The following is a 26,371-nucleotide window of genomic DNA, read 5'->3' on the forward strand; positions in this document are numbered from 1 at the left end:
AATATATCATGAGACAGTGTTTTTAAGCGAAAATTCATAAGTTTAGTCACTTTGAGATGGAATAACAGAAAATACTATAGGAAAAATGCAAATTCACCGAAAACTAATAAATTACGTCACTGATAATAATGGCTGATAACGTCGAGGGCGGAGGACGCACCTGGTATAGGGAAAGGGGTGTGCATAGGTGGGACCCTCTTGTGGGGAAGGTTTTTTTAAACCAGAGTGCGGCTAGCCATTGGAATCTTGACTCCCGGAAACCTTCCTGATTCTAAGATTCCCCGCATTTCGGGTCTGGCTGTTAATCAGTATGAACATGTAACTATGGAACACGGAGGAAGAGCGCACATTATACCGATTTGGTATCGGCCGATTCCTCATACAAATTTTAAGCCGATCAAACTATCAGTCAACTAAAAGTTTGTAGTCTGCGGGGAGTCTTAGACTTAGGCCCCAACGCGACAACGCCAATACTTACAAATAGGGCAGGTGACCCGGTTTTGGCCATTTTAAGAATTTTTTAGACTTTGAGGCTATATCATTTTACAGTTTTTGTTATCACGGACTTATTTCTTGTAAAAAGTGATTAAATATATTTAGATCTAGCCTAAGGATACATTTTTTTTCATAATGATTCAATGGAAAAATAATCCTGTAGAAAAGAAAAAGAAATGGGAATTTGTGCCATTTTTGGCCAGCTTTACCCCGTTTCTGGCCACAGTCATGTGCCAGTTCTGGCCATCAAAATTCATTAAAAAAAAAACAAAAACTACTCGACGGATTTTAACGAAACTTGGTACAATTATTTTTCATACTCCTGGGCAGGTTATAGTATACTTAGGAATTCCCACGGGAACAGGAATTAGCGGGAAAATCCTTTTGTATGAAAAATCTAAACTGCTTAGATTAAGACGCTTGAAATTTGGCATGTAGGTACCTTAGTAAACTTAAAGCTTAGTTACAACAAGGAATTCCCGAAATTCCCACGGGAACGGGAATTCCCGAAATTCCCACGGGAACGGGAATTCCCGAAATTCCCACGGGAACGGGAATTAGCGGGAAAATCCTTTTGTATGAAAAATCTAAACTGCTTAAGTTAGACGCTTGAAATTTGGTATGTAGGTACCTTAGTAAACTTAGAGCTTAGTTACAAGGAATTCCCGAAATTCCCACGGGAACGGGAATTAGCGGGAAAATCCTTTTGTATGAAAAATCTAAACTGCTTAAGTTAGACGCTTGAAATTTGGTATGTAGGTACCTTAGTAAACTTAGAGCTTAGTTACAAAGAATTCCCGAAATTCCCACGGGAACGGGAATTAGCGGGAAAATCCTTTTGTATGAAAAATCTAAACCGCTTAAGTTAGACGCTTGAAATTTTGCATGCAGGTACCTTAGGAAACTTAAAGCTTAGTTACAACAGGATATTGCAAAATTCCCACGGGAACGGGAGTTAGCGGGAAAAAACATTTGTACGAAAAAATCTAAACCGCGTAAGATAGATGAAGGGGGTAAAACGGGATCCACGCGTACGAAGTCGTGGGCGGCCGCTAGTATGAAATATAATATCTCAGCTTGAATTGAAATCAACAGTATCCTATAGTATAAGCTTATGCGGTTAGTACTGGAACAATTTTCTGTTCACAAAACCGATTTTTTTAGTATTTGGTTTCGATGGAGGCATTATAATCGTAACTCTGAAAATGAATCGATTACTTATATCAAAATAGCTAAGTAATTAAATTGGAAAATCACGATAAAAACTAAATGGCCAAAAGTGGGGTTCTTCGTGCACCACTTTTGGCCATTCATGTGGCCAAAGATGGGAAAATTCATTAATTCTGGCTCCATTAGTGGCCACCTCTCATAAACCCCTTAATAAACAAATAGCGATAAAATATCATTAGTACCACTTAGACAGTGTATTCTTTATTAAGGATTAACATAAACATTTAAAAAAATAAGAGGGATTTAGAAAATAATGATTGTTTACTCACCCGCTCGCCTTAGCCTTTTTGCTAAGACTTAAAACAATTAACGCTGCTAAAAAAATAATGACTTGTTGGATTGAAGTGAAGCTTGACACATCAAAGCTGTTAACGCTATCAGTGTGGCTAATATTAGATATTTTTATTCCCGTAAACCATAGAGTAATATATTAGTCTTTGCCTTAGTTATAACGATTTGAAGTTCTAAATGGCCACAAAGGGGTCGGTGGCCACAACCGGGTCACTTGCCCTACTTACAATCATAAACAGCGCCATGAAGCTTATCACAAGGCCCTAACTTAATATATCGGTCTATGAAGTAAAATCACTAATATGTATATTTCCTCAAACTTCAAGAAACAATCTTCGAACCCTTATTATTGTTTTGATTCAATACCCTTTCTGTTTATTATTCTTTTGATACAATATTGTTTTCCAGTGAACAAACTTTCTAACAAACAATAAATAAACAAGTACACATTTTCTATGTTACTGAATTTATTTAGGTCTATAGTTATTTATTTAAGTTTTGAAATACAACGTCTTATTGTTATTATTCTGAATCAGGGTCCCTTCGTCGCTCCCTAGCGCAGCTGTGGTAGAGTTACACATTAATTATTGAGAAACCGGATGCCATTTAAAGGCATTAATGAACTCTTTTAGAAACTAGAGCCGAGATTTGAAAAAGTTTTTTAAGTTTTCGATCGAAATACTTAGAACAAGTCAGAACAAGTCAGATCTGTAATAGAATTAAACTTAGTATTGACGCAATTGGGTGAATATTTATAGTCCAGTNGTTCCACGGATTTCTCTCTACACCGTCGTTAAGGCAATCATTGACTGGACTATTAAGAAATTAATACGGGATATTTTACTTAATCTTCTGTTTTGAAACATGCTTTTCTATGTGTAACTGTAGCACAAACGGAAGGTTTTTGTGTGCCGTCATACAAATGATTACTGACTTACATACATTAGGACAATATTTTTTAATATATGATTAAAACATGGAGAGGAAATAAAAAAGCTCAATCAGCTGCACTTATTGTATCTATTATAAGGAAGGCTTTAATTCACAGATTTTGAATCTAACAAGGAATATATAAAGTATTGCTTTGATGTCCTGCTAAAGTTAAAAGCAAATCTACCGTCATTCGTTTAGATCAAACTAGGTATTTCAATTTTTTTTGTCCGTGAAAAATCACAAATGTCTCAGGCTGTGCAAAATATGCGTATCATATTATGAATGATTAAACTCAACCTTTGTTTCCATTTATTATTGCCTTCTCTTTTCCAACCTGTATGGCATTCCCTTTAAATGTCTCTACACCAGAGGCGTAGGCATGTAAATGCATCAACGATATTATCTTACAGTTTATGCAGCCGGGAGTATAAGAGCATCGCACATGTGGTGTACCTATCGGAACTAAACGTATTCAGGTGTACCAATATTAATTAATGAAGATGTGTGGTAGGACTAGAAGATCCTATATTAGACTAGAGGATTAGATGTTTTCTCTGCCGCAACTGAGGTATACTTAAAACTGTAGAAACCGAATCTGTCTGACTACTTTAACTATGAAGGGGTGAATAAAATATGTAAAGGGTCATCCAGTTTGAGGTTCCTATATTGGCAACGCTGTAATTTTGTTAGATGTTAGTAATGTGTTGCACGTCGGATGTTAGTCTGTAACCAGACAAAATTATTCGTTTTATCATTGCCCAACGCGTTAAAATTTTTGTTTTACAGAAATAACGATTCGTATCGACTTTTGCCAGAAGTTTATGATCAACTTCGGTGAGCGCTATAGGCAGATTTTTTAACCAAAATCGAAGATTTAAATGAGGAAGACACATGGATTCAGCAAGACGGCGCAACTTGCCACACAGCGCGTGTAACGTAAGATATTTCACGTCAACTTTCAGAGGTCGCATAGATCTAAAAAAGCAAATTGATCTATTTAATAATTTGATCAATATTTTTAGAAACCTAACATAAAGTACAATGACCCCATTTTCTTAGTCAGGTCGCAAGAGTTAAATGCAAAAATGTCACTGATTGCTTTATTAAGGTAGGTATGTCATAACAAAAGAATTTTTGATTGATTTGAAACCTGAGCAATCTGTACCGGCCTACAAATAGTCAACCAAAGCATAGTCATACGCCGGTAGCTAAAGAGTTTACAAATCACATATACCTCTATGAGGTAGCAATGTAACATTCTGAACATCTTGTACCTACTACCCTTTTTGTTGGAACTTATGTATCATTGCGAAGTGAATAAATGAATATGAATATGATTTAGATCCGAGTGGACAATGTAGAATTTTCACATTTGATTTAAAATCAATCAAACCTTTGTATTCGCGAAAAAAACCGCGATACTGAGAATAATAAACCCGGAGAATTTCCGTCATTAGTCCCTATAATAGGAAAAATAATGAAAAAATAATTTAAATTTTCTGAAAGATGAAGTTTATTATGAGGAGATAGAGAAAAATACTTCAAATTTGGGGCTTGACCCATTTCTCAAAAAATTACAAGGCTTTAAGTTTTAAATTTTTAGAATTCACCTCTTCCTTCGAAAACAAGTGATAGCGTGGGCACCTTAACACTAATAAGCAAATATTCACATTCACAATGAAAGAATCACACAACCTATTCTGAAATACACTTTTTATTACAATTTTACATTAAAAATTTTTTTTTACTATTTTTTTCACTTCACCATGATGTTCTAACATATTTTTACTAAACCTTCCTCGATTTTTATTGAAATTCAGGTTTAAGAATTTATTTCTCAATAGAAATTGTACATTTCACTTAAAATGAGAAACAAGGTATTTAAATTATTTATAAAATAAATGTAGGTAGATCTTAAACTAAGGGCGCACGGATTTAATTGTTCACCAAACACAAGACATTCGTCGGTAGACGTGAAAAAAAACAAGACACATTGACCTTATTAAGTATCACTTTTTGACTCAGGTGTAGAAGGCGATCACTTGCCATCAAGACCTTTATGCGGACCTTTGAGGATGTGGAACTTTAATATCTTTTTGAAAAACGGAAAAGACTGAATTTCTTTGATGTTTTTGGGTAGCTTATTATATTGCTGAGCTCCTTCATATAATATACTTTTTTTACCATAATTAGTTCTGGAAGGTTTCAAAAGAATATTGTTGTTTTGCCTAGTTAGAAATTGATTACTACATCCACATGACTACATTACTACATCCATTTTCTACATTAAATGACAAAAAAATAAATATTCAGTTAAAGAAAAAAATAGTTAAGATTCGCGTCCCTGTTTCAAAAACTGGGATAAAAACTATCCTATATCCTTTCCTGGGACTCTATGGATCTCTATGACAAATTTCATCAAAATCGGTTTAGTGGTTTAGGCGTGAAAGCGACACAGACAGACAGACAGTTACTTTCGCATTAATAATATTAGTAGGTAGATAGTATTGATTTTGTGTATTGTTTTTTAAATATGAGTTAGGAACCACAAATCGGATCACTCTTTGTAATAACCAGGTTTCTAAGCCGTAAACTACAGATACTATAATCATAATTTCAGTTAAATATAAACTTGTATCGATCGATGGAACAAAATGGCCGAATCATTCACAATCCCAACTAATATTATAAATGCGAAAGTAACTCTGTCTGTCTGTCTGTCTGTTACGCTTTCCCGCTTAAACCTCGCAACCGATTTTGTTGAAATTTGGCATAGAGATAGTTTGAGTCCCGGGAAGGAACATAGGATAGTTTTTATCCCGGTTTTTGAAACAGGGACGCGCGCGATAAAGTTTTTCTGTGACAGACAAAATTCCACGCGGGCGAAGCCGCGGGCGGAAAGGCTAGTATTTCATATATCCCTCTCCCTCCCGTTTTTTCTAATAGATATTCAATCTAACTTATTTTACTACAATAATATTAGGTTATATGCGTTATCGAAGCGTTAGCTTTCAATATCGCTACAAAAATACTTTAACCAAGTATGATATTTGATCTGAATAAGCTCTTTTCTCGTCCAGCCTTTATGGACAGGAAAAAATCAAATGCAATCGCGAGTTAAAATAGCACAGCGCCATCTATTGGGGGGGAGTGTTCAGGGATTTGAGGTGCTTTGTGAGTACGCGTTACGGACTTTCGGAAATATGTAAGAACAATTAATGTCTAATACAATTTTGAAAACAATTTACGGTCTACTTTTTTATTTATATTACAAACTAGCTTCAGCTTTGATTTCAAGGTTTTCGATCTACTCGTACCTTTTGTTAGCGATCTTGCGATCAAAACAATAAACGCTGCGGAAACCATTGATTAAAACATACTTTGATGCTATTTTAAACAACTAAGGGCAAATAATTTATAAAACATTACACTTTACGTATGCTTTCAAAATGCTTTTAAAAGTAAACAATACTCGTATTATTTGCGTTACGTATTATAGGAAAAACTATGAAATTACTATTTTTCACTTTTTGGAGTCGGCTTAAAATTTTGTAAAATGTTATTTAGTTAGTTTAGTATTTTATTTTAAATAAATAAATAATGTTTACAATTACTTGCTTTAAAGCAGTGGTTCTTAACCGGTGGTCCCTGGAGGCATTCCAAGTGGTCCACGATGTGCACTTGCACACCTTGGTCAAAACCACTTTTAACAGATTTTTGCAGTCAAACTGGTTTTGACCGATTATGAGGTGGTCCCTGACAAGACAGAAATTTGGTAAAATGTTCCCTCATGACTTAAAGGTTAAGAACCACTGCTTTAAAGTAATTAATTCATTTCTAAATTACTTACATTCAGCATGATAATGAAGAAATCCAGCGTGAACAGGAACGATGTGATTGGGTTGAAGTTTAACTGCAAATAATAAAAATTATTGAATTTTCGATTCTGTCTATATTGAAACATAGATAGGTACTTACTGTAATAAACGTAATGAAGTATATAAAATTTAATGCCGTTTTAAGTGGGCTTTAAGCGTACGAATGTTATTGGTTAAGTAACTATCAAAATGCTGTCACTAAATAGACAACACAACACAACAAGGACACAACATTCGAAAGGGTGATTCGCTCCGTTTCTCATTCCAAAAATATGATGGTTTTTAAAATAAGATAAAATCACAGCTACTATGTCAAAGCTTACACCAAAGTCAATGACAATAAAATGATTTCATCGTCTTTTTTGTTTTCCCATTCTACGAGTACATTGAAAATTGATAGGGCAAGGAGGACAATAATCCCGGAAACGTTATAGCACCCTCTCCGTAGCCTCGGGCCTGATACGGAACACTAAACGACGAATACCTCACCTCTTGAGTCTTGCTTGATCTATTTATTATTGGTATTATGTCTGATGTAAGTAACTTGATTCAAAGATTTAATTTATTCACTGAAATCTCCAATATAAACGAGTTGCGTAATACTAGTACTATCGCAATTATTTCGTAATAGAGTGTAATTAGAGTTAGTGTGGATTACCCTTTTACAATAATTTTATTTGGAATCATAGTATAAAAAAGTGACAAGTGTAAGCACGGCATAAGAGTCATGCCATCCGGATGCTTAAGTACCATAGCCGTACCGTAATGCCAAGTAAAATTCGTAGGTGAAAAATATTTTAACAAACTTTCGCCCATAAAAAGTTGTGTCAGATCAAATGTCTAGAAGAACGGTCCCAGACTCCAGCCATGTAATAATATGAATAACGGGTGCTCTTTTTTAGAGTTAGGTATACAATTTTAGGAATGAAATAAAATACGTAAAAATATATTTCATTGACATGTTATTTGTGTTATTTAAAAGATATTCTTATGCCTTTTATGCTTCAAAATAATTTCGGGCCTAAAGGTGCCACGGTTGGCTCAAATGTAGCGTAATTGGGATGTCGAATTTTCAAACACTTTTTCGAGCAACTGGGGCCATACATCGGCAATAATGCGACGAATGTTGGTATTGAAATCCGTAGTTTATCTGCGCAGTGTGACTTCACATATCCCCAGAGGAAATAATCCGTGTAAGATCACACGATTGTAGAGGTAAATTCACAGGTCCATTACGTGAAATTATGCGCTCATCGAACATTTCCCGCGATAAATTGAAGGTGTCGCGTGCTGGTTGGATGGTTACGCCATCTTGTTGAAATCATAGCTCTGCCACATCAATATCATTTAACTAAAGCATAAAAAGTTACGAAAATTACGTCGACCGTAGTATGCACGTTTGTATGGCGAACAGAATCATGATTTTCAAAATATTTTTTGCACAATTTGCAAGCATCGTTCTGAAGTAATTCTATTTTATTACCAAATGCCAAAACATACTGACCACAAATGTACCGCCATCTATCAAATTGACGATCACTAGAAACAGTGTAAGCAATTTAAAGTTGTATAGCTCTAAAACACCCTTTATTTCTCAAGATCTAAACTGAAATGCAATTGAAACAACCCTGTAGCACTGAGACCCCACCGCCGGAGACTGTTAGAAGACCTCCAGAGATAGGGGAGACCGGGTACAATAGTACCACGGGTCAATAGTACCATCGACGATATTTCTTTACACAAGCGACGTTTGGATGTGTGCGTAGCGTTAGAATATGCACTTTTTGTGTTTCGATCCGCTCACCAGTCGGCGGCGCTCGCGCTGGGAAACGGACGTGTGCAGGAGGGATTTTTGTTTTTTGCCCAGCCGCGGTAAGTTTTTACATCAAATATATTAGCCCATAAGTTGCCCAATATGCTATTTGTTACCAAGGTATTGTTGTCAATAGTTTATCCAGGCTCCAAACTTTGTATCGACAGCGAATTATTGGCATTCACTGTGAAAATGACTGAATTTTAGGTGAAGTTCTTTTGACTGCCTAATTGGAACAATTGTACCAGTCTCCATGGGGTCAATTGTAGCGGTACAATCAACCCCGTGGTACAATTAACCCCCGGAATCTTATTTTATACTTACTACATAATATTTTAAATGGATTTTAAAGTACCTATATAAAAGAAATAGTTATTATCAAACATTCACGTGGTTATTATTTTTACAATTATATGCATAAATTGTTCTCATTTGGCTTTGGCTCATTCACAGTTAAATAGATAATCTAAATAAAATAAATCTTTTGACGATTTCACACAGCGCCAGCAAGCCCTTGTGCTATGCTTGTGTTATGAGTGCTAGCTTAACGCATATACTACTTATATACTTTTTTTAAATACATACATAATAATACATAGTAACACCCAGACCGGTCACAGAAATTAAAATTCATCATTTCAATTTCTGCCCGGCCGGGAATCGAACCCGGGACCTCTCGGCATAGTAGTCCGTTCTGAACCACTACACCAAACGGCCGACAATAGTTGCATGCATTATGCATTTATGTTTTATTAAATAAGTAGGTATAGTCTGGTCGCCGAGCCCGATTGCTGTCGCACTCGCACTCTCACTGCTGCCGCCCGTCGCACAGTCGCGACAGCAATATAATTACGCGTGAGCGATAAGGATAGGTAGCTTGGGGTCATTGGACAAAAATCTACATGCTCGGCGACTAGACTTTAGATGCCGATAAAAAGGCAATATAAGTACCTACATGCCTACTTAAAATATTTTAACATAAGTTTCTAAATCCCTTCTGAATCTGTACATTTTAGCTTAATTCAATAAGTAACTTGAACGTTTTGTTTTAGATGCCTCGGCGTAGAGTCAAAACTACGGATCGCGGATCAAAAGATCTATTACTTTATGAACAGGCTTATGAAGAAATCCTTAAAGGGCGAAGCATTCGGGCCGCTGCTGAGATGTTTGATTTGTGCCATGTGTCGTTAATCAGATTTAAACGAAAAAAAGAATCAAATCCTGGTGAAACCGTGTCTATGGGATATAATCCAGCGACCAAAGTATTTTCTGCTGAACAAGAGCGGCAAATTTCAAAATATTTGATGACGACGGCCGACATCTACTTTGGTCTGACGCCTAAGCAAGTACGACGACTTGCTTTTGATTTGGTAATTAAATATGACTTAAAAAGACCGGAGACTTGGGACCAAAACGGAATGGCGGGATCTGATTGGTTTTCTGCTTTTATGAAAAGAAACCCAGAGCTCTCGATAAGATGCGCTGAAGCGACTAGCCTCGCTAGAGCTACAAGTTTCAATAGGACATACGTTAACGCCTTTTTCGATAATTTAAACAGAGTAATGGAACGTCATAATTTTGAAGCCAAAGACATTTATAATATGGACGAGACGGGCATAACAACTGTCCAAAAACCCGATCGCATTGTGACAAAAAAGGGAGCAAAGCAAGTAGGAGCCCTTACTTCTGCAGAACGGGGAACTTTAGTTACTGTGGCAATGGCGGCAAACGCGTTAGGAAATGCTCTACCACCATTATTCGTTTTCCCGCGGCAAAGATACCAAGAACATTTTGTACGAGATGGTCCGCCGGGCTGTATTGGAACTGGAAATGCGTCAGGTTGGATGGAAGCAACACAATTCATGAGATTTCTTGAACATTTCCAACACCAGACACGATCATCTGTTGAAAACAAAGTCCTGTTGCTTCTAGATAACCATCCATCACACATAACAATCCAAGCATTAGATTTCTGCAAAGCAAAAGGCATAGTTGTTCTGTCATTCCCACCTCACTGCTCCCATAAATTACAGCCTCTTGACCGTTCAGTTCATGGGCCACTGAAAAAGCACGTAAACAGCGCTTGTGATGCGTGGATGAGAAATAATCCAGGACAAACGATGACGATTTATCATATTCCGTCAATTGTTGCTGCTTCATTTTCACAGGCGTTTACACCTCGAAACATCCAAGCAGGATTCCGTTGCACTGGGATCTTTCCCTACAATCGTGAAATATTTGACGACACCGATTTTGGTCCCTCATATGTCACGGATCGTTCAAATCCTGTTGTAAATGAAGTTCAAGAATCTCTTGAGATAAGCACTCCACCTCCACCAATCGATTTGCAGTCACAAGAAGACGACGTGAACGCCGTGATGAGTACTTTTTCAGATTCAACGGTCGAAAATATTGAAGTACCTCCTTTGCTCGTTGACCCCTTGGCTATAGACGAGTCGCAAGAAAATGCATTACACGTAGAACCAAATATTACAAATCGAGAATTCTCTCCTGAAATCATACCTAGAAGACCTTTCAGTCCACTTTCCAATAACTTAAATAGAGAACCTCGAAACAGACCACTCCCTTGCACTTCGCCTTCACCAAGTACCAGTCACCAGCACTTTTCTCCAGAAGCGGTGCGTCCACTGCCTAAGGCGCCGCCTCGAAAAACGACCAATCGTGGAAGAAAGAAGAGGCAAACAGCTATACNACGTAATTGGCGCAGTCGGTAGGATACTCGCGGCCGATTCGCGGGAAGGTTTCTAAAATCGAAATTCGGTATCGCGGGTCGCCCGGGCGGCTATCAAGCTCCACGTCGAGTATCCTGAATCTACGAGCGCTGCAGCCACGGGAACACCAGTATCCGGCCATCGATACGACCACTACCAGAGACATGAGATTGTAAGTACACAGAATCTTTCTACTGTTGCTTTCCTTGTGTCCCTTTATCTTTAGTACTTCCTTTTATCCTTAATCATTTTCCGTCCCAGCACCTCGGGTCCCAGCGAGTCTGCGCTATTGCAGTCTCGTCGGCAACTTAATATAGATCGTACTAGAAATATTAATTTGTTAGATTCTTTTAGTGACCTAGATATAGATAACCTATTTAGTAACACGATGCCGTACGATCCTGACACCATTTACAAGGCCTTACGCCCGGTGCCCGATTTCGATGGCAATCCAAATGTATTGACCAGATTTATTAGCATCTGCGATCAAATAGTAGCAACTTATGTGAGCGCAGAGCCAGGCAGCGAACTACCTAACTTATGCCTGCTTAACGGAATATTAAATAAAATCACAGGTTCAGCCGCAACTATAATAAACTCAAATGGCATACCTGATAATTGGCTAGCTATTCGCGCTACGCTTATTAATAATTTTGCAGACCAGAGAGACGAGACCGCTCTCTATAACGACCTCTCTTTGGCCACACAAGGCAATCGATCCCCTCAGGAATTTTACGATCACTGTCAGACGTTATTTAGTACAATTATGACCTACATTAGCTTACATGAGTATATACTGACACACCGGAGAAGGACGCTATACAGAAAGAAGCAGAAGAAGCGGAAAAGAAGAAGAGGGCCAAACAAGTCAAAAAGGATTTAAGAAGCTTTGAACAGGGTAAAGGTAAAGGAAAGGGAAAAGGGAAAAGTAGTAAACCAAAAACTTTAAAAAAGAAAGTTGCAGAAAATGATCCTAAGAGTTCTGAAGACGAAGAAGAATGGTATTGTGTTTTATGCATGGAGCCATATAGTAGTAGTCGCCCTAACGAAATTTGGGTTCAGTGCTCGCAATGTGGGATGTGGGCACACGAAGAATGTACGCCACAGGAAACTAATTATATATGTCACAACTGTGAATCAGATTAATTTTTTTTTCTCATTATTTGTAGTAGGTATATTTTATAATCAGGGTCAATTGTACCAGGGGTCAATTGTACCTTCATACAAAATATTTTTTTTAATTTTTGATATTTCTATCATTGTTAATATGATTATTGTTGAATTAGAAGCAATATCCAAGCCAAATAGATGGCATATTATGTAGAAATTGTTGATTTTTTTCGTTTTTATGGGAGAAAACTTATTGTTTTGTTTTTAAACTTAAGTGTTGATTTGTCATACATGTTCCTAAATATTTTGATCTCAATTAATAAAGACTGATGATTGTAGGAGATAAGGAGTACAAAATACCAATAAAGGTGATGATTAGATAAACATAACGAGTTTTATTGCCTCATATAATAATGGTACAATCGACCCGTTCTAGGGGTCAATTGTAACATGAGACATCGTATAGTTCAAATTAGTTTTTCATTAAGTATTCGAAAGAATAGTTCAACTCTGCATGCTTAAATTTGTAGCTTAAGAGTCTAGTTTTTACAGCATCCTAACAGAATAACTTATATTTCATTAGATTTCTCAATATTAAACAATATCCAAAAAATGGTACTATTGTCCCCGGTCTACCCTACACATGGTAAGATATATACCACCCCCGCAGTTCTTGGCCTGGTGCTGTTCTGACTGTGCATCATACAAGGAGGATGAAGAGCTTCTTCAGAGGGCAGACCAAGTTAATTTTAAGTTTTAAAGACAGACAGTCTTTTTAATTTTGAAAATTCATGTGTTTTAAAGGAGTGACTTTACAGAGCTAATATAGTTACAAATCTCAATTCCTATACAAATAGATGTAAATTCATTTGTAAAAAAAACTCTTGTTTCAACCGTAATTCCCATATCCCGTGACGTAACAACTTTTTTGAGAGTCAAATAAACGAGAGTGTTTTGCATATGCGATAAATTGGATGGCCATATCCAATTTTCAGTGATTGTCTAATTATTTTAACAGCAGCAGCTTTATTCTTTCAAAGTATTAGAGTTATGTTTTTGTTTCATTTATATAATAGAACACGTTCATTTGTTTACTGTATTGCGTAAGTCGTCAATATTTATGAATATCGAATCCCTCGTTAGGGTGGATCCATTGTTGGACTTAACGCTTTGACGGCAATCGCATTAATCTAACGAGGCGAAAACCTTTCATGAGGCTTAAAATTACTTTTCTATTCTAAATAATGGGTTACGAGGTTTAAAAGCGTTTATGAGCCAGATGTGGTAAAATTATTTCAAATAAATTGAACATTTCGATGTGGTTATCTCTTGTTATGAATATGTTATTTAAAGCGTTTACCTTCTTTTGCACGAGCTGTAGAAAGTATAATTTAAGTAGGTAGGTAGGTATCAAGACTTGGTAAAAATAGAGCGATTTCTGTTTCTTTCCAAAAGGAAGATTTACACAGCCTCAACGAACATAACAATATGTACTGTAAACCACGATGTCAGTAGCTACCTACAAAACAATCTGCATACGTGACCAAAATAAAAACACAAAATTGGCCTGCCACTCAGATTTCCATAGCAAATAATGGACCATTCTCAATAAATTGTTTAAAACAAAATGTCAACTATACGAAACATTCTGTAAAGAATTTGAGTATTGTTTTTTTATCCTAATGACATGTTCGGTTAAAAGATTTTTTATTGCTTTTTAATTTTAATACATTTCCATGGCCTTAAATTCAGTTATGAATCTTCAGAAGTATCCTTCAGAAGTAATCAAACAGTTCAGTGGAATGACTTCAAGATGTCATGTCTGTGCAAACCTACATCATCTAACTTCCATTTCAACCAGCAGAGCTTATTGTCTGAAATGTGGCTATAAACAATCTTGGGATAGGACCAGTCTAGCGAGCTAACAGTACGATGATACCAAAATGGCTATTTTGAACATAGTGTGGCGCTCCCTTTCCAATCAAACATTCATCAATTTAAATGGGAAAATTTCAAACTATTTTGTCTGCCTGGAGTATCTGACTCATTACTTGTATAAGGTTCATTTATTTTCAACCATATTAGCCCAACCGCAGTACTCTTACAAACCAAACTATGATCCATCAGATATGTTAAATTGTTCAGTTCAGTACGTAAACGTACAAAATCTGCACACTGATTGAGACAATACTGTTTATGACTCTTCCACAATCATTACTACTTCAGGAGAAGATAATGTTGAATGGCTAGAACAAAGAGCGCCTCCTTTAGTATCTAAATTTTATTATAATTAAAATATAATTGATAATGTTTTCGCGAGTAAAATCAGGTTGTCAGTCTGATTTTAACTTCAATATTAAATTCACAATTTCCCTGATACGAGTACCTACATTGGAGAACTGATCCTTTTAGTTATTTCGGAATTTTGCATCGGGACTTCCGCCTCCGTCTGTATAAGAAGCAAATTACCCAGAACCATATGTATTTTTAAACAACTTTTTGCTACCCTATCTCAATGTTATAAGGTACTACAATTAAAGAAATACTCACAGTTTGTAAGTAGAAAAGATATATAACGTTGATTATCTCGACCAGCGTCTCAAGACCCATTGCCACAACCCACGGGAGCAACAAGTATTTCACATCCTGAAACCAAAAGACATACTGTAAAGAAATACATAAAAATGTAGAAAACGCCCATAAAGTTTGACGGCTCGGCAGTTTCCTAACAGATTGTATGATATTTGATTTCATGATTGATTTTAAAAAATAGGAGAACATCCAGCCTATAAGTAAATCAAAATTCAAACACTATATCTTATTACCAAAACATATGGTTCATCTTGGATTTTTTAAACAATATTCAGTTAAAAATGAGTACAGAATCACTTGCAACCTTCCACGCTCCTGGCACTTTTAGTTTTACTGAACATAAACCGTTGTCTACCGAGGGAGGCAACGACAATCTCATATCTTTTTCCAAGTGCATGATGACTCTTTTAAAAAATAAGTTGCTGTTCTACCCCAAGGATTGCCATTGTTTCGGCAAAGACAACTTAAAAAGCTCAACGTAGTTCTTGGGGAAAATGGTTTGCTTAGATTACTGAAGTAATCATTATGGCCATAAGGCTTCAAAGTAGGGCTTCCAATTGTTTGCTTGGCTTGGCTTCCGAGATCTCGGTATTCCGGGATCCCGCATTATTTTTTAGTCCCGCGTGCTGCGGGATTACGGGTGCGAGATCCCGCGGGATTTGCGGGACTGTAAAGAAACATGCGCACGACCATTCGCGACTGCGATCGGTCGGCTACTGAAAAACTCTTTATGAGTCCGGAGGGTCAATGGGGAAATATCTCACATTTACATATAATTCTTTAAAAGGAATACCACCGACTAGTGTGGAAGCCGTAAGAGCCTTCTCTGCTGCTGGCTATATTGCCTCTAAAATACGCTGCAGTTTGGCAGACGACACTTTAGACATGCTATGTTTTCTTCGCAAACATTTCCAATTGAATGATAAAAAAAAATATGAAAGAAACTACATAATTATTTATCATTCAGCTGAAACTGTTTTTTTCTATTGTACTTGATTGAAGTTGATTGTATTTTTATATTTGATCTCAGTAATTGAAGTGTAATTTGAGTGATCTCATTTAACGTTAATTAAAGTGAAATTACGTTGATTTAAATTGATTAAAGTATTGTTTTATTTGCCTCACATAATATTTTTCATAATTATATGCGGGATCCCGCCAATACCGGGATCCCGCGGGATTTGAATTCCAACTCCCGCCAATACCGGGATCGACCACGGGGTGCGGGATTGGAAGCCCTACTTCAAAGTTTGGAGAGCCCTGTCTTAGATGGAACTCAGTCTACTGATTGACCATGAGCACCGACGTCTTGCACACGGCAATAACGAGACTGTCGTTAAAGAACTTTTAAGGACTTTATTTTGGACCTTGAATTTAATATGCTCCGTTAGATCTATGGCACACAGCTGTCAGTTTGCCGTATTCAAGTACTAATTAAATAAAGGATTTAAAAAACAAGAACAAAACTCATCGTAACATCTCGATTAGAAATCATCAATTTTTTACTACAATTTTTTTTAACAACTAAGTAAGTCAGCAGTGGTAAATGATTGCGATTTCACTCCTATCCGCATTAATCACTCGCCGGGTTACTATCTAGTCAGTTGTACTAATATCGTCCATTTTATGATTGAGCGCCGATGATTGATCATAAACTGAGACCAGTCGCTCGCTGGGTTTGTTATGAAACAACGGACGGTAAAGCAAACTTAGATAATAAAGTCTGTTCAAATATTGTATTGAGTACATATTGGCTAGCTTGGCTTTATAGTACTCTGTGGTTTAGTGTGAACGTTTTAGTGGTAATACTATCAAACCATTCACTGGAAAACACAATCTTAAATCCTCTTTTCATGTTGGCGGATGAAAATAGTCTCATATCTAAGAACGAAATAGAAACCCACGCTGACCGATTACACGGATTACCCTGGCTTTATGCGGACGCGTAGTTTGTTATTTTTGTTAGTTATTGCTGAAACAACAATGTTTGTTAGCTGATAAAGGGCCTTGGGTTTTTTACTTCATCCTCTCCATGCCCTTCGCACATATTATTTTCTATTTTCCGCAACATTTTTAAAAAGCTATCACTACAAAAAAAAATGAATTGCGATTTAATCTGAGCCAAGAGGAAACAGAGCCTCGCAAATCCGCAATGCGTTTATTGTTGATTGTCTGAATGCAAACGGATATTCTGCTGCTTTTGCTTAAAATTTTATATTTAAACATAAAAAATGGACTTAAAAATATCCTGCTTGCATTGCTATTTATAGACCGTTTATAAACAAGTTTGAATTCCATTATTTAACAAACTGAAATGCTTGTTTTCTTTTTTCAGTCATGTTCACTTTCCGATTGTATTATTTTCAACAAAATGTAAGTCTTTGGATGCACACTTTTCTCGAAAGAAATTAAGTTTTTAAGAATCTAGCTCAATAGTTGGAACTGAAATCCTGATGTGTTCAACGGACTCAGTATAATGCATTGCTTTTTGCACATAAATACCGTTTTTACAATAGGGCTCGTCGAATACAATGCCATTTTGGCATACCTATTTCTGAAAGCCAACAAAGAGTTCGTATACCTTTTCATTCAAATAATCTTGAAACTATAACTCACCTTGTACACGCCAAAAATGAGGAGAACGCAGGCAATCAACCCCAGGGTGCTGCAAGCCAGTAGCGTGATGTTTAGCGATACCGTGACTGCAACAAAGTAAATCTTTATAGTTGACTGAATCTATTACAGCACCGTTATTCACTTAGCTCATGTTCAGTAAACCAGACTTTATTCTACCGTTAAGTCTTGAAGAGACACTTCGGAAAATAGGACGGTACGTTTATGGGATAATGGATTACAAACAGTTTGTTGAAAACAAGAATAGAAATAAAAGCGACGCAAATAAAAATGTGCCCTTATAAAATCTAACTTAAAAACACAATTTGACCTTTTTAAATGTTAAAGGGTTATAATAAGACATTTACGGTTCATATAGCAAAAATTGTTACAATATACATCAAGAAATGTTATTTTTAGTTTTTAATCGACTCAAAACAAAAGGGCATAAATTATACGTTGGTCACTATTTAAGTGTTGAGCCTACTATGAAAACAAAGTAGTTTATTACTTAAATGTTACATTGTGTTTTTTGGTATTCTCTTTCATGATTTAAGTACTTTTGAATGTGTCGGAATCACTTTTCATATCATTTTTTCCATTCAGCCCGAGGCACCTCCAAAGCATGGTTTTTAAGAGCATAGACTTAAACTTCTGTCCACTTAAATCTCTGTCCACGCATTTAATTTTAGTTTATGGGTGCCAAAAGAAGTGCTTAGATTCCAACTAAGACTTTTGTGGCTGCTGACCTGTTTATTTCATATTTTGAGTGTTCAAATAGTCAGTTGTTTGACAAGACGTGTGAAAGCTCACATTTTCGTCACGAATGACGATTCGACTGTGCTGGTCAGTTTCCCTTATTATACTGGAGACTTTTGGCAAAAAATTGGTTGTTAAATATTTAAAATTAACCATTCTAAATTTTTTTAGTGAAGTTTCTGCCACATAGTTAGATATTCCGGAAAAATAGGCGGCCGTAACTTTCAAAGTGCTCCGAGTGCATGGGACTTTTGTTGGAATTGTTTCATCTTAAAACACTTCCATAGTCGATTGCTGTTTTTTTTTTCAGGATCATACGCATATATCCTTGATTCGACAACTATCACAATTTTAAACGGCTTTTCAAGCTCTTTAAACGTATTTTGTTAACATTTCCAAGGACTAATGGACACAAGTATCCTTTTGAGCGTTTGAAAAATTTTGTGACATCCAACGAGAAAAAATCCTATTAATGATAATATGATCAGGCAATATTTTATTACTGCTAGTGGAATTAATGCCTAGAGTTGTCTCAATCTTATGATATATTACATGACAAGGTTTCTCTTCAATTTTACTTACAACATCAATGTTTTACGCCACAATTAGTCATTTTGTACGACTTTCACAAAGTTCGCTGGTGAGCCAATAACATACATTATTATGATTGTTAAACTAGCGTTTTACAATGGTAAAGAATAGTTCTTTATCACCAAAAGTGAAATTTAACTGACCGCTTCAGTTTCGTATTGATTATACACGTCGAAAGTCATAATACATTTTCGCGCGAAGATTTCCGCAAGTCAATTCCATGTTTTTGTGGTGAAGATATTTTTCAATTCAATATTAATAATAGAAAACGTGCTCAATCGATAAAAAGTTTTGAACAAGGTTATAGTCAAAAATGACAAACTTTTCATTAAAAGTAACAAATATCGTCTAACAACACGTAAGTTGTCAAGGCTCACAACTTAAATAGTGCCCTATGTGTCTATAAATAAAAGTAAATGTATTTTTAAAAAACAAGTTAAAAATTAAATGTAGTTTTAAAAAATAAAAAAATATAACGACGGGATTGCAAAGATTTAAAACGATTTTACAAATCAAGCATCCATGTTTGAAAGAAGACGACCATTGAAGACATTGTTGAAGACGATCCAAATTTTTCTAAAGAGGTTTGACGAAGTAGAAAGACTATGAGAAGAGGTAGGCAAAATTAGTTCAAAGATGCTGAAGGCGCAGCAGTTACAGCTGGACGATTAAACACGATGAACACATTTTGCTACTCTGAAATGTTGGTGCCTAAATTCGGCGGGCAGGATAAAACTATTTCCATAACACGGTGGATAAGTGACGTTGAAGAAAACACGGAAATATTTGGTTGGACACCACTACAACAATTGATCGTGGGAAGACGGTCTCTAGTTGGGACAGCAGCGTTATGGCTACGGTCAGAAAAACCGTTCAGATCATGGGAGAACCTAAAAGCTGCCCTGCTGAAGGAATTTCCCGAAGGTAAAATTGAATTTTTAAAAAAAGATGGAATGTTTTTGTTCGGCATCCTTGCAGTGTAACATATTAAAAAAGGCTTTGAAATTTCATTTAAACTTCTAATAATATTTTACAATACATACTACAAAATTCTTATGAATCAATTTGGCACCTTCTTCTTTGTTATAATCATTATGTGGCGGCTGGAAATTTTGCTAATTGGACATTCTGCGCCTTAACGATTTAGAAGATCAAAAAATAAAATTAACAAACCATCGACAAGGGGTAAAGTTGGTAGTTCAGTCAATAAAATGTATCGATTTCCAATGGATACCTATGAATATCCGTTTTTGTAAACAGTATGAATAAAACAAAACCGACCTCAATCGTTTGAAGTAATCAGTACTATGGCAGGTGTCATAAAAATGTTTGTAACGTGTGAAAGGATTTATAAAACCTGGAATTTTTATTTTCGATCAATAATAGATTAACGCTTATGTCTAAAACAGTAAGATCGAGAATAACTTTTCTGTATAGGTGGCGAGCCGAACAACGGCTGACAATCCCCTGTCATCGTTCCATAATCTATTCCGCGTATTGTTTACGCGAGCACCCGCGCTGTGGCCTGTTGACCACGCCTACCTAAATTGATGAATGTAGCATGAAACGCACTAACAAAACATTTGAAAATGTATAAATAGAATATAATATTCGATATGTAAATGTCATGTTATATAAATTCTTCGTATTCTTCTTCCGAACATTTTGGCGTCCCCGGGTGGGCACGAATCATCTCTTTCCGTAAAAAACCGGTCGAGTCACGTCCACGCCACGCGATCTGTCATATATGCATATGTCTTTGGATGGTAGACTATCCACACTCCGAGTAAGAGTACTCGCAACTTGCTGAATAGCAATCACTAAATGCTGCAGGAGTTGATTTTGCTCACGCGTCACATCCATTCTCAATGCGAAGCCGTTCCATCTCAGCCTTATGTTGGTGTTTTTCACGAAGCTCTTCCAGATAGAGCCTCCACCTCTCGACCGCAGCAAATTCATGCAAATTTATTTGCTACTCTATCGAATGTGGTTAGCCTACGGTTCTGGAACCTGCTATTTTGCAAACGGCGCATTGGTTGACCGGTAGTCATCGATGGTAGCATATTCGCAACTTATGGCATCACTGGCAGCGACGGCGATCGCGTACTTGAATCTAGAGTACGAACTCAGTGAGGGCCTTCTGCGAGGCGGTCATGTCCTCAAAGGAGGAAGCCGAGAGAGCCAGAGAGGAGGATCCCCTCGTACATAATTCATTAAGGAGTAGGCTTGGTGGGCGCCAGCCGTTGGGCCCTTTACACCCTTCGGCTGGCGTTGTTTGTAAACTATCTTACAATTATCTTATAATATCTAATTACATACGTCAAGCAAGCCAATTATGCTTATGCAGAATTTCATCATTTCGGCTGCTTAGCGATGACCTCAAATCACGCGCCTGCACACGCCACCGAGTCAGCATATTNACACACTTTTAGGCTACAAGCAGCGTCCTCCACGGCCTCAAGCGCACAGTGCCAGATGAAACTCTTGCATATCCTCGGCAGGAAAGCGTTCACACTCTTGCAGAGACAGAGGTTTGATGACAAGGAGGAAATGCGAAGAGATCAGCAGTTTAGAAAGGAGAAACAATTCATACGAAATGAAGAGAAATTAAAATTTATGAAATATCATCAAAATAATATGTTGAAATTATAAAATATGTAAAATTGAAATTTGAAATATGAAATTTGAAAATGAAATCCCGCATCTGAAACGAAAAATATGAGAGTCAGCATCACATGTGGAACGTGGCATTAGGTTATGAAAATACCCGCAATGGGAAACAAATACTTACGAAAACTGTTCGCTAATTTGAGCTTCACTCGCAGTTTTCAGCATCCCTGCCCTCGTTCAACATAACGTTTAGGAAATTTCTGAAAGAAACGATCACATGAAATCCCACGTACTGGAATACGAAAAATATCAATCACGAAAAATAAATAAATTCTCCGACGGGAACTTACCTCATGTGTGAATATTTTTAAATTATATTAATAAATTATCGTGGATGCATTCCGCATCACACGAATTGAAACATGGGGGATTACATCCCCGAAAATAATAAAACTGCGGCCGCGCAAGATCGACCAAAATTCCAAAGTGATTTGACAGCTCAACTGACAGCCGCGATGTCAATCGCGAGACGTTTCGTTTCGCCGCTTAAAAAAGCAAATACTAATAAAAACCATGATGAAAACAATTTCCAGAACACTGAAAATATTGAAAATATTCTATCAAAATAAAAACATTAGGAAATGTTTCATTAAAATATATTTGAATTGACCGAGCAAAAAGCGCCATCTATTGCAAATCAATTCTAAATCACGCCAATAGATGTCGCTAGTAGTATCCTAAATCCAAATATCGAGAAGAAATATCAATTTGTGAAAACAGCCAAAACTGCAACGCTACAAGCTAAACGTATACTTTATCGCAAACTTACCTTGCAAGCATTTGTTCGAGGCCTACACGAGCCCCTTGGTTCACGTATTAGATGCATGAGACCCAGCAGTTTAGAAAAAGCTTTAGAATTTGTCCAAGAAGAGCTAAATATTATGTACTTGCAACAGCGTAATGACACAGTAGCAAAACCTTTTTTTTTTTTTTTTTTTTTTTCGTCAGGAAATGCATGAAATTGCATACCCACTGGCCCGGGGGAACCAGTGGGTTATGTGAGGCTCTCCCTGCCAGATGGGCAGGGCCTACTCACTAAAACCTGACGGTGTCCTCCCGAAGTCTTTGGGACGGAGCTGCGAGTTATTGTCCGAGCTAGACGGCCTAGACATTCTTTCGCGGCTCCGCCCCATACTGTGGCTCGCTCTGTTGGTCTGAGCAAGCGACGACTGGCTTCAGGGGAGTAGTACCTCCCCTGTTCTTCACTAACGGTGCGCGTGAANCGGCAACTTAATATAGATCGTACTAGAAATATTAATTTGTTAGATTCTTTTAGTGACCTAGATATAGATAACCTATTTAGTAACACGATGCCGTACGATCCTGACACCATTTACAAGGCCTTACGCCCGGTGCCCGATTTCGATGGCAATCCAAATGTATTGACCAGATTTATTAGCATCTGCGATCAAATAGTAGCAACTTATGTGAGCGCAGAGCCAGGCAGCGAACTACCTAACTTATGCCTGCTTAACGGAATATTAAATAAAATCACAGGTTCAGCCGCAACTATAATAAACTCAAATGGCATACCTGATAATTGGCTAGCTATTCGCGCTACGCTTATTAATAATTTTGCAGACCAGAGAGACGAGACCGCTCTCTATAACGACCTCTCTTTGGCCACACAAGGCAATCGATCCCCTCAGGAATTTTACGATCACTGTCAGACGTTATTTAGTACAATTATGACCTACATTAGCTTACATGAGTCCGTTCCCACCACCATAGAAGCTAAACGTGTACTTTATCGTAAACTTACCTTGCAAGCATTTGTTCGAGGCTTACACGAGCCCCTTGGTTCACGTATTAGATGCATGAGACCCAGCAGTTTAGAAAAGGCTTTAGAATTTGTCCAAGAAGAGCTAAACATTATGTACTTACAACAGCGTAATGACACAGTAGCAAAACCTTCACAGGCCCCTAGACTACAATCTATGCCTGTTCACATTCCAAAGTCTCTAGCGACACCTTTTGTGCCCATACCACAAATGCAGAGGCCATTGCCACCACCACCTCAGCCATTTAGATTCATGCAACAGCCACCTCACCAAGGTTTCAAATCGAGCCCCATTCAAGCTCACCAGCATCCACAGCCACGTGCTGGCCCCTCTCGAACCCAACAAATGTTTGGTGCTAGGCCACCTAACTATAATCCCCAGAGCAATATGTTCCGCCTTCAGCCCAGGAACCAGCCCATTCATTCTTTCACTCCCAAGCCTATGAGCGGCATCCAACATTTCACACCTAAGCCGTTACCCCCATCTGGAGGTATACGTGGTCATGATTGGCGTATTCATGGCAATCCACCGCCTACAAATTATTTTAAATCACGCGAAATGAATATGAATGAGTGCTATGACACGAGTTCTTATTACAACGACCTTTGTAATTACTATGACTCCGATTACACTGATTATCCACAGTATAGTGACAATGCAGTAGGTTACGTTTGCACAGACTACCCCGAATATGACTACCAAATTGAGACTTTACCTCACTACGAGACTCCCTATGGTCCCGCCAACATTTCTGAAGTCGAAGATCATCAGCCTGAAGATGCCAACCAGGATTTTCAGAAGGCATCGACATCAAAAAAGCCAAAATAGAAATTAATTTACAGACTCAGAGGCAACTGCCTTACATCCAGATTCATAACCCTCCTCTTAAACTCTTAATTGATACTGGCGCTAACCAGTCATTTATGAGCCCTCAAGCTGTTCAGAAATATTATTCTAATATTCCTCTTGATTATGATCCATTCGAGGTAACCAACGTTCATGCCACAACCAGGAATGACTACTCTATTACTTTGCCCTGTTTTCCTGAGTTCAACGAGAACGATAATATTCGATTCTTTGTCTATAACTTCCATGACTACTTCGATGGACTTATAGGACTGGACCTACTGACTAAATGGGAAGCTAAGATCGACTTAAAGGAACGTACATTGACTACTTCATCTATGGTTAATGAAATAAAAATGTATAACTCCCGAAATGTTAATTTATACGAGGATATTGTCCCAGCACATAGCTCAAAATTAGTCAAACTACCTATTAACGCCCCGGACGGCGATGTGTACATTCCAGAACAAATTACATGTAATTGTGTTATATCTGAATGCGTTACCACCGTTGTTAATAGCCGTGCTTTTGTAGAAGTTCAAAATTCAACAGACAATGACGCAATACTATCGCTAGACTTCTTCGTAAACGCAGAAATGTTTAATGTTGAGTGCTCACGCACCGAACAACTATCACGTACGCAAGACGTTATATCGCGGTTGCGCACAGATCATTTAAACGAAGAAGAAAAGGCTAATCTAATAGCACTTTGCTCGCGTTATTCAGATGTTTTTTACATTGAGAACGAGCCATTGACTTTTACCAATAAAGTCAAACATCGTATTAACACCACAGATGAAATCCCGGTTTATTCAAAGAATTATAGGTATCCTTTTATCCATCGCCAAGAAGTTAAAGATCAGATTGAAAAGATGCTCTCTCAAGGTATCATACGTCCATCAGAGTCTGCTTGGAGCTCACCTATCTGGGTGGTCCCTAAAAAGACTGACGCCTCAGGCAAACAAAAATGGCGAATAGTAATTGACTTTCGGAAGTTAAACGAAAAAACTATAGACGACAAATACCCTATTCCTAACATCACCGACGTCTTAGACAAACTTGGCAAGTGTCAGTATTTCACAACTCTTGACTTAGCCAGTGGTTTTCATCAGGTCGAGATGGACCCTCAAGATATTCAGAAAACTGCTTTCAATGTCGAACATGGGCACTTCGAATTTCTTCGTATGCCCATGGGTTTAAAGAATTCTCCATCCACGTTTCAGCGTGTGATGGACAACGTCCTTAAAGGCTTACAAAATGAGATCTGCTTAGTATATCTTGATGATATAATAGTTTTCAGTACCAGTCTCCAGGAAATGATGATAAATCTCGAGAAAGTCTTCCAGAGACTTCGAGAATCCAATTTTAAGATCCAAATGGACAAATCAGAGTTTCTTAAGCTGGAAACAGCCTATCTCGGACATGTCATCAGCAGTGAAGGTGTAAAGCCTAATCCCGACAAGATTTCCTCTATTGAGAAGTATCCCTTGCCTAAGACCCCCAAAGAAATTAAACAGTTTCTTGGACTATTAGGCTACTACAGAAAATTTATCCCTGACTTTGCTAGAATAACGAAACCCATGACTCAGTGCCTGAAAAAGAACAAGAAGGTAATACTTAACGACGAATACATTGACTGCTTTGAAAAATGTAAAAAACTACTTACCAATGACCCTATACTTCAGTACCCTGACTTCACTCGAGAGTTTATACTTACAACTGACGCATCCAACTTCGCAATTGGAGCCATTCTTTCCCAAGGCCCCATAGGAAATGACAAACCAATATCCTATGCATCTCGTACACTCAACGAGAGTGAGATTAACTACAGTACGATTGAGAAGGAGTTGCTTGCCATAGTCTGGGCAACAAAGTATTTCCGACCGTATCTCTTTGGAAGGAAATTTAAGATCTTGACTGACCATAAACCACTCCAGTGGATTATGAGCCTCAAAGAGCCTAACTCTAGACTTACCAGGTGGAGACTTAAACTAAGTGAATACGATTTCACAGTCATTTACAAAAAAGGCAAAAGCA

The 26,371-nt window shown here is 37.4% G+C and overlaps 1 protein-coding gene across 1 annotated transcript in view; it reads right to left on the reverse strand.

Annotated features, from left to right (window-relative positions):
• The window catches only part of LOC114355604 (uncharacterized), a 45,075-nt gene extending 26,761 nt beyond the window's left edge, over positions 1-18,314 (reverse strand). Inside the window, exons 1-4 of the mRNA XM_028308543.1 lie at positions 18,248-18,314; positions 17,691-17,776; positions 15,033-15,128; positions 6,800-6,862 (exon numbers count right to left, since the gene is read on the reverse strand). Coding sequence (XP_028164344.1) covers positions 6,800-6,862; positions 15,033-15,128; positions 17,691-17,776; positions 18,248-18,314 — 312 coding nt within the window. The remainder of the gene's footprint in view (positions 1-6,799; positions 6,863-15,032; positions 15,129-17,690; positions 17,777-18,247) is intronic.
• Positions 18,315-26,371: the final 8,057 nt, after the last annotated feature.

The sequence above is a fragment of the Ostrinia furnacalis genome, unplaced genomic scaffold (assembly GCF_004193835.3).
Source record: "Ostrinia furnacalis isolate ACB-3 unplaced genomic scaffold, ASM419383v2 OfSCF2432, whole genome shotgun sequence".
NCBI lineage: Eukaryota > Metazoa > Arthropoda > Insecta > Lepidoptera > Crambidae > Ostrinia > Ostrinia furnacalis.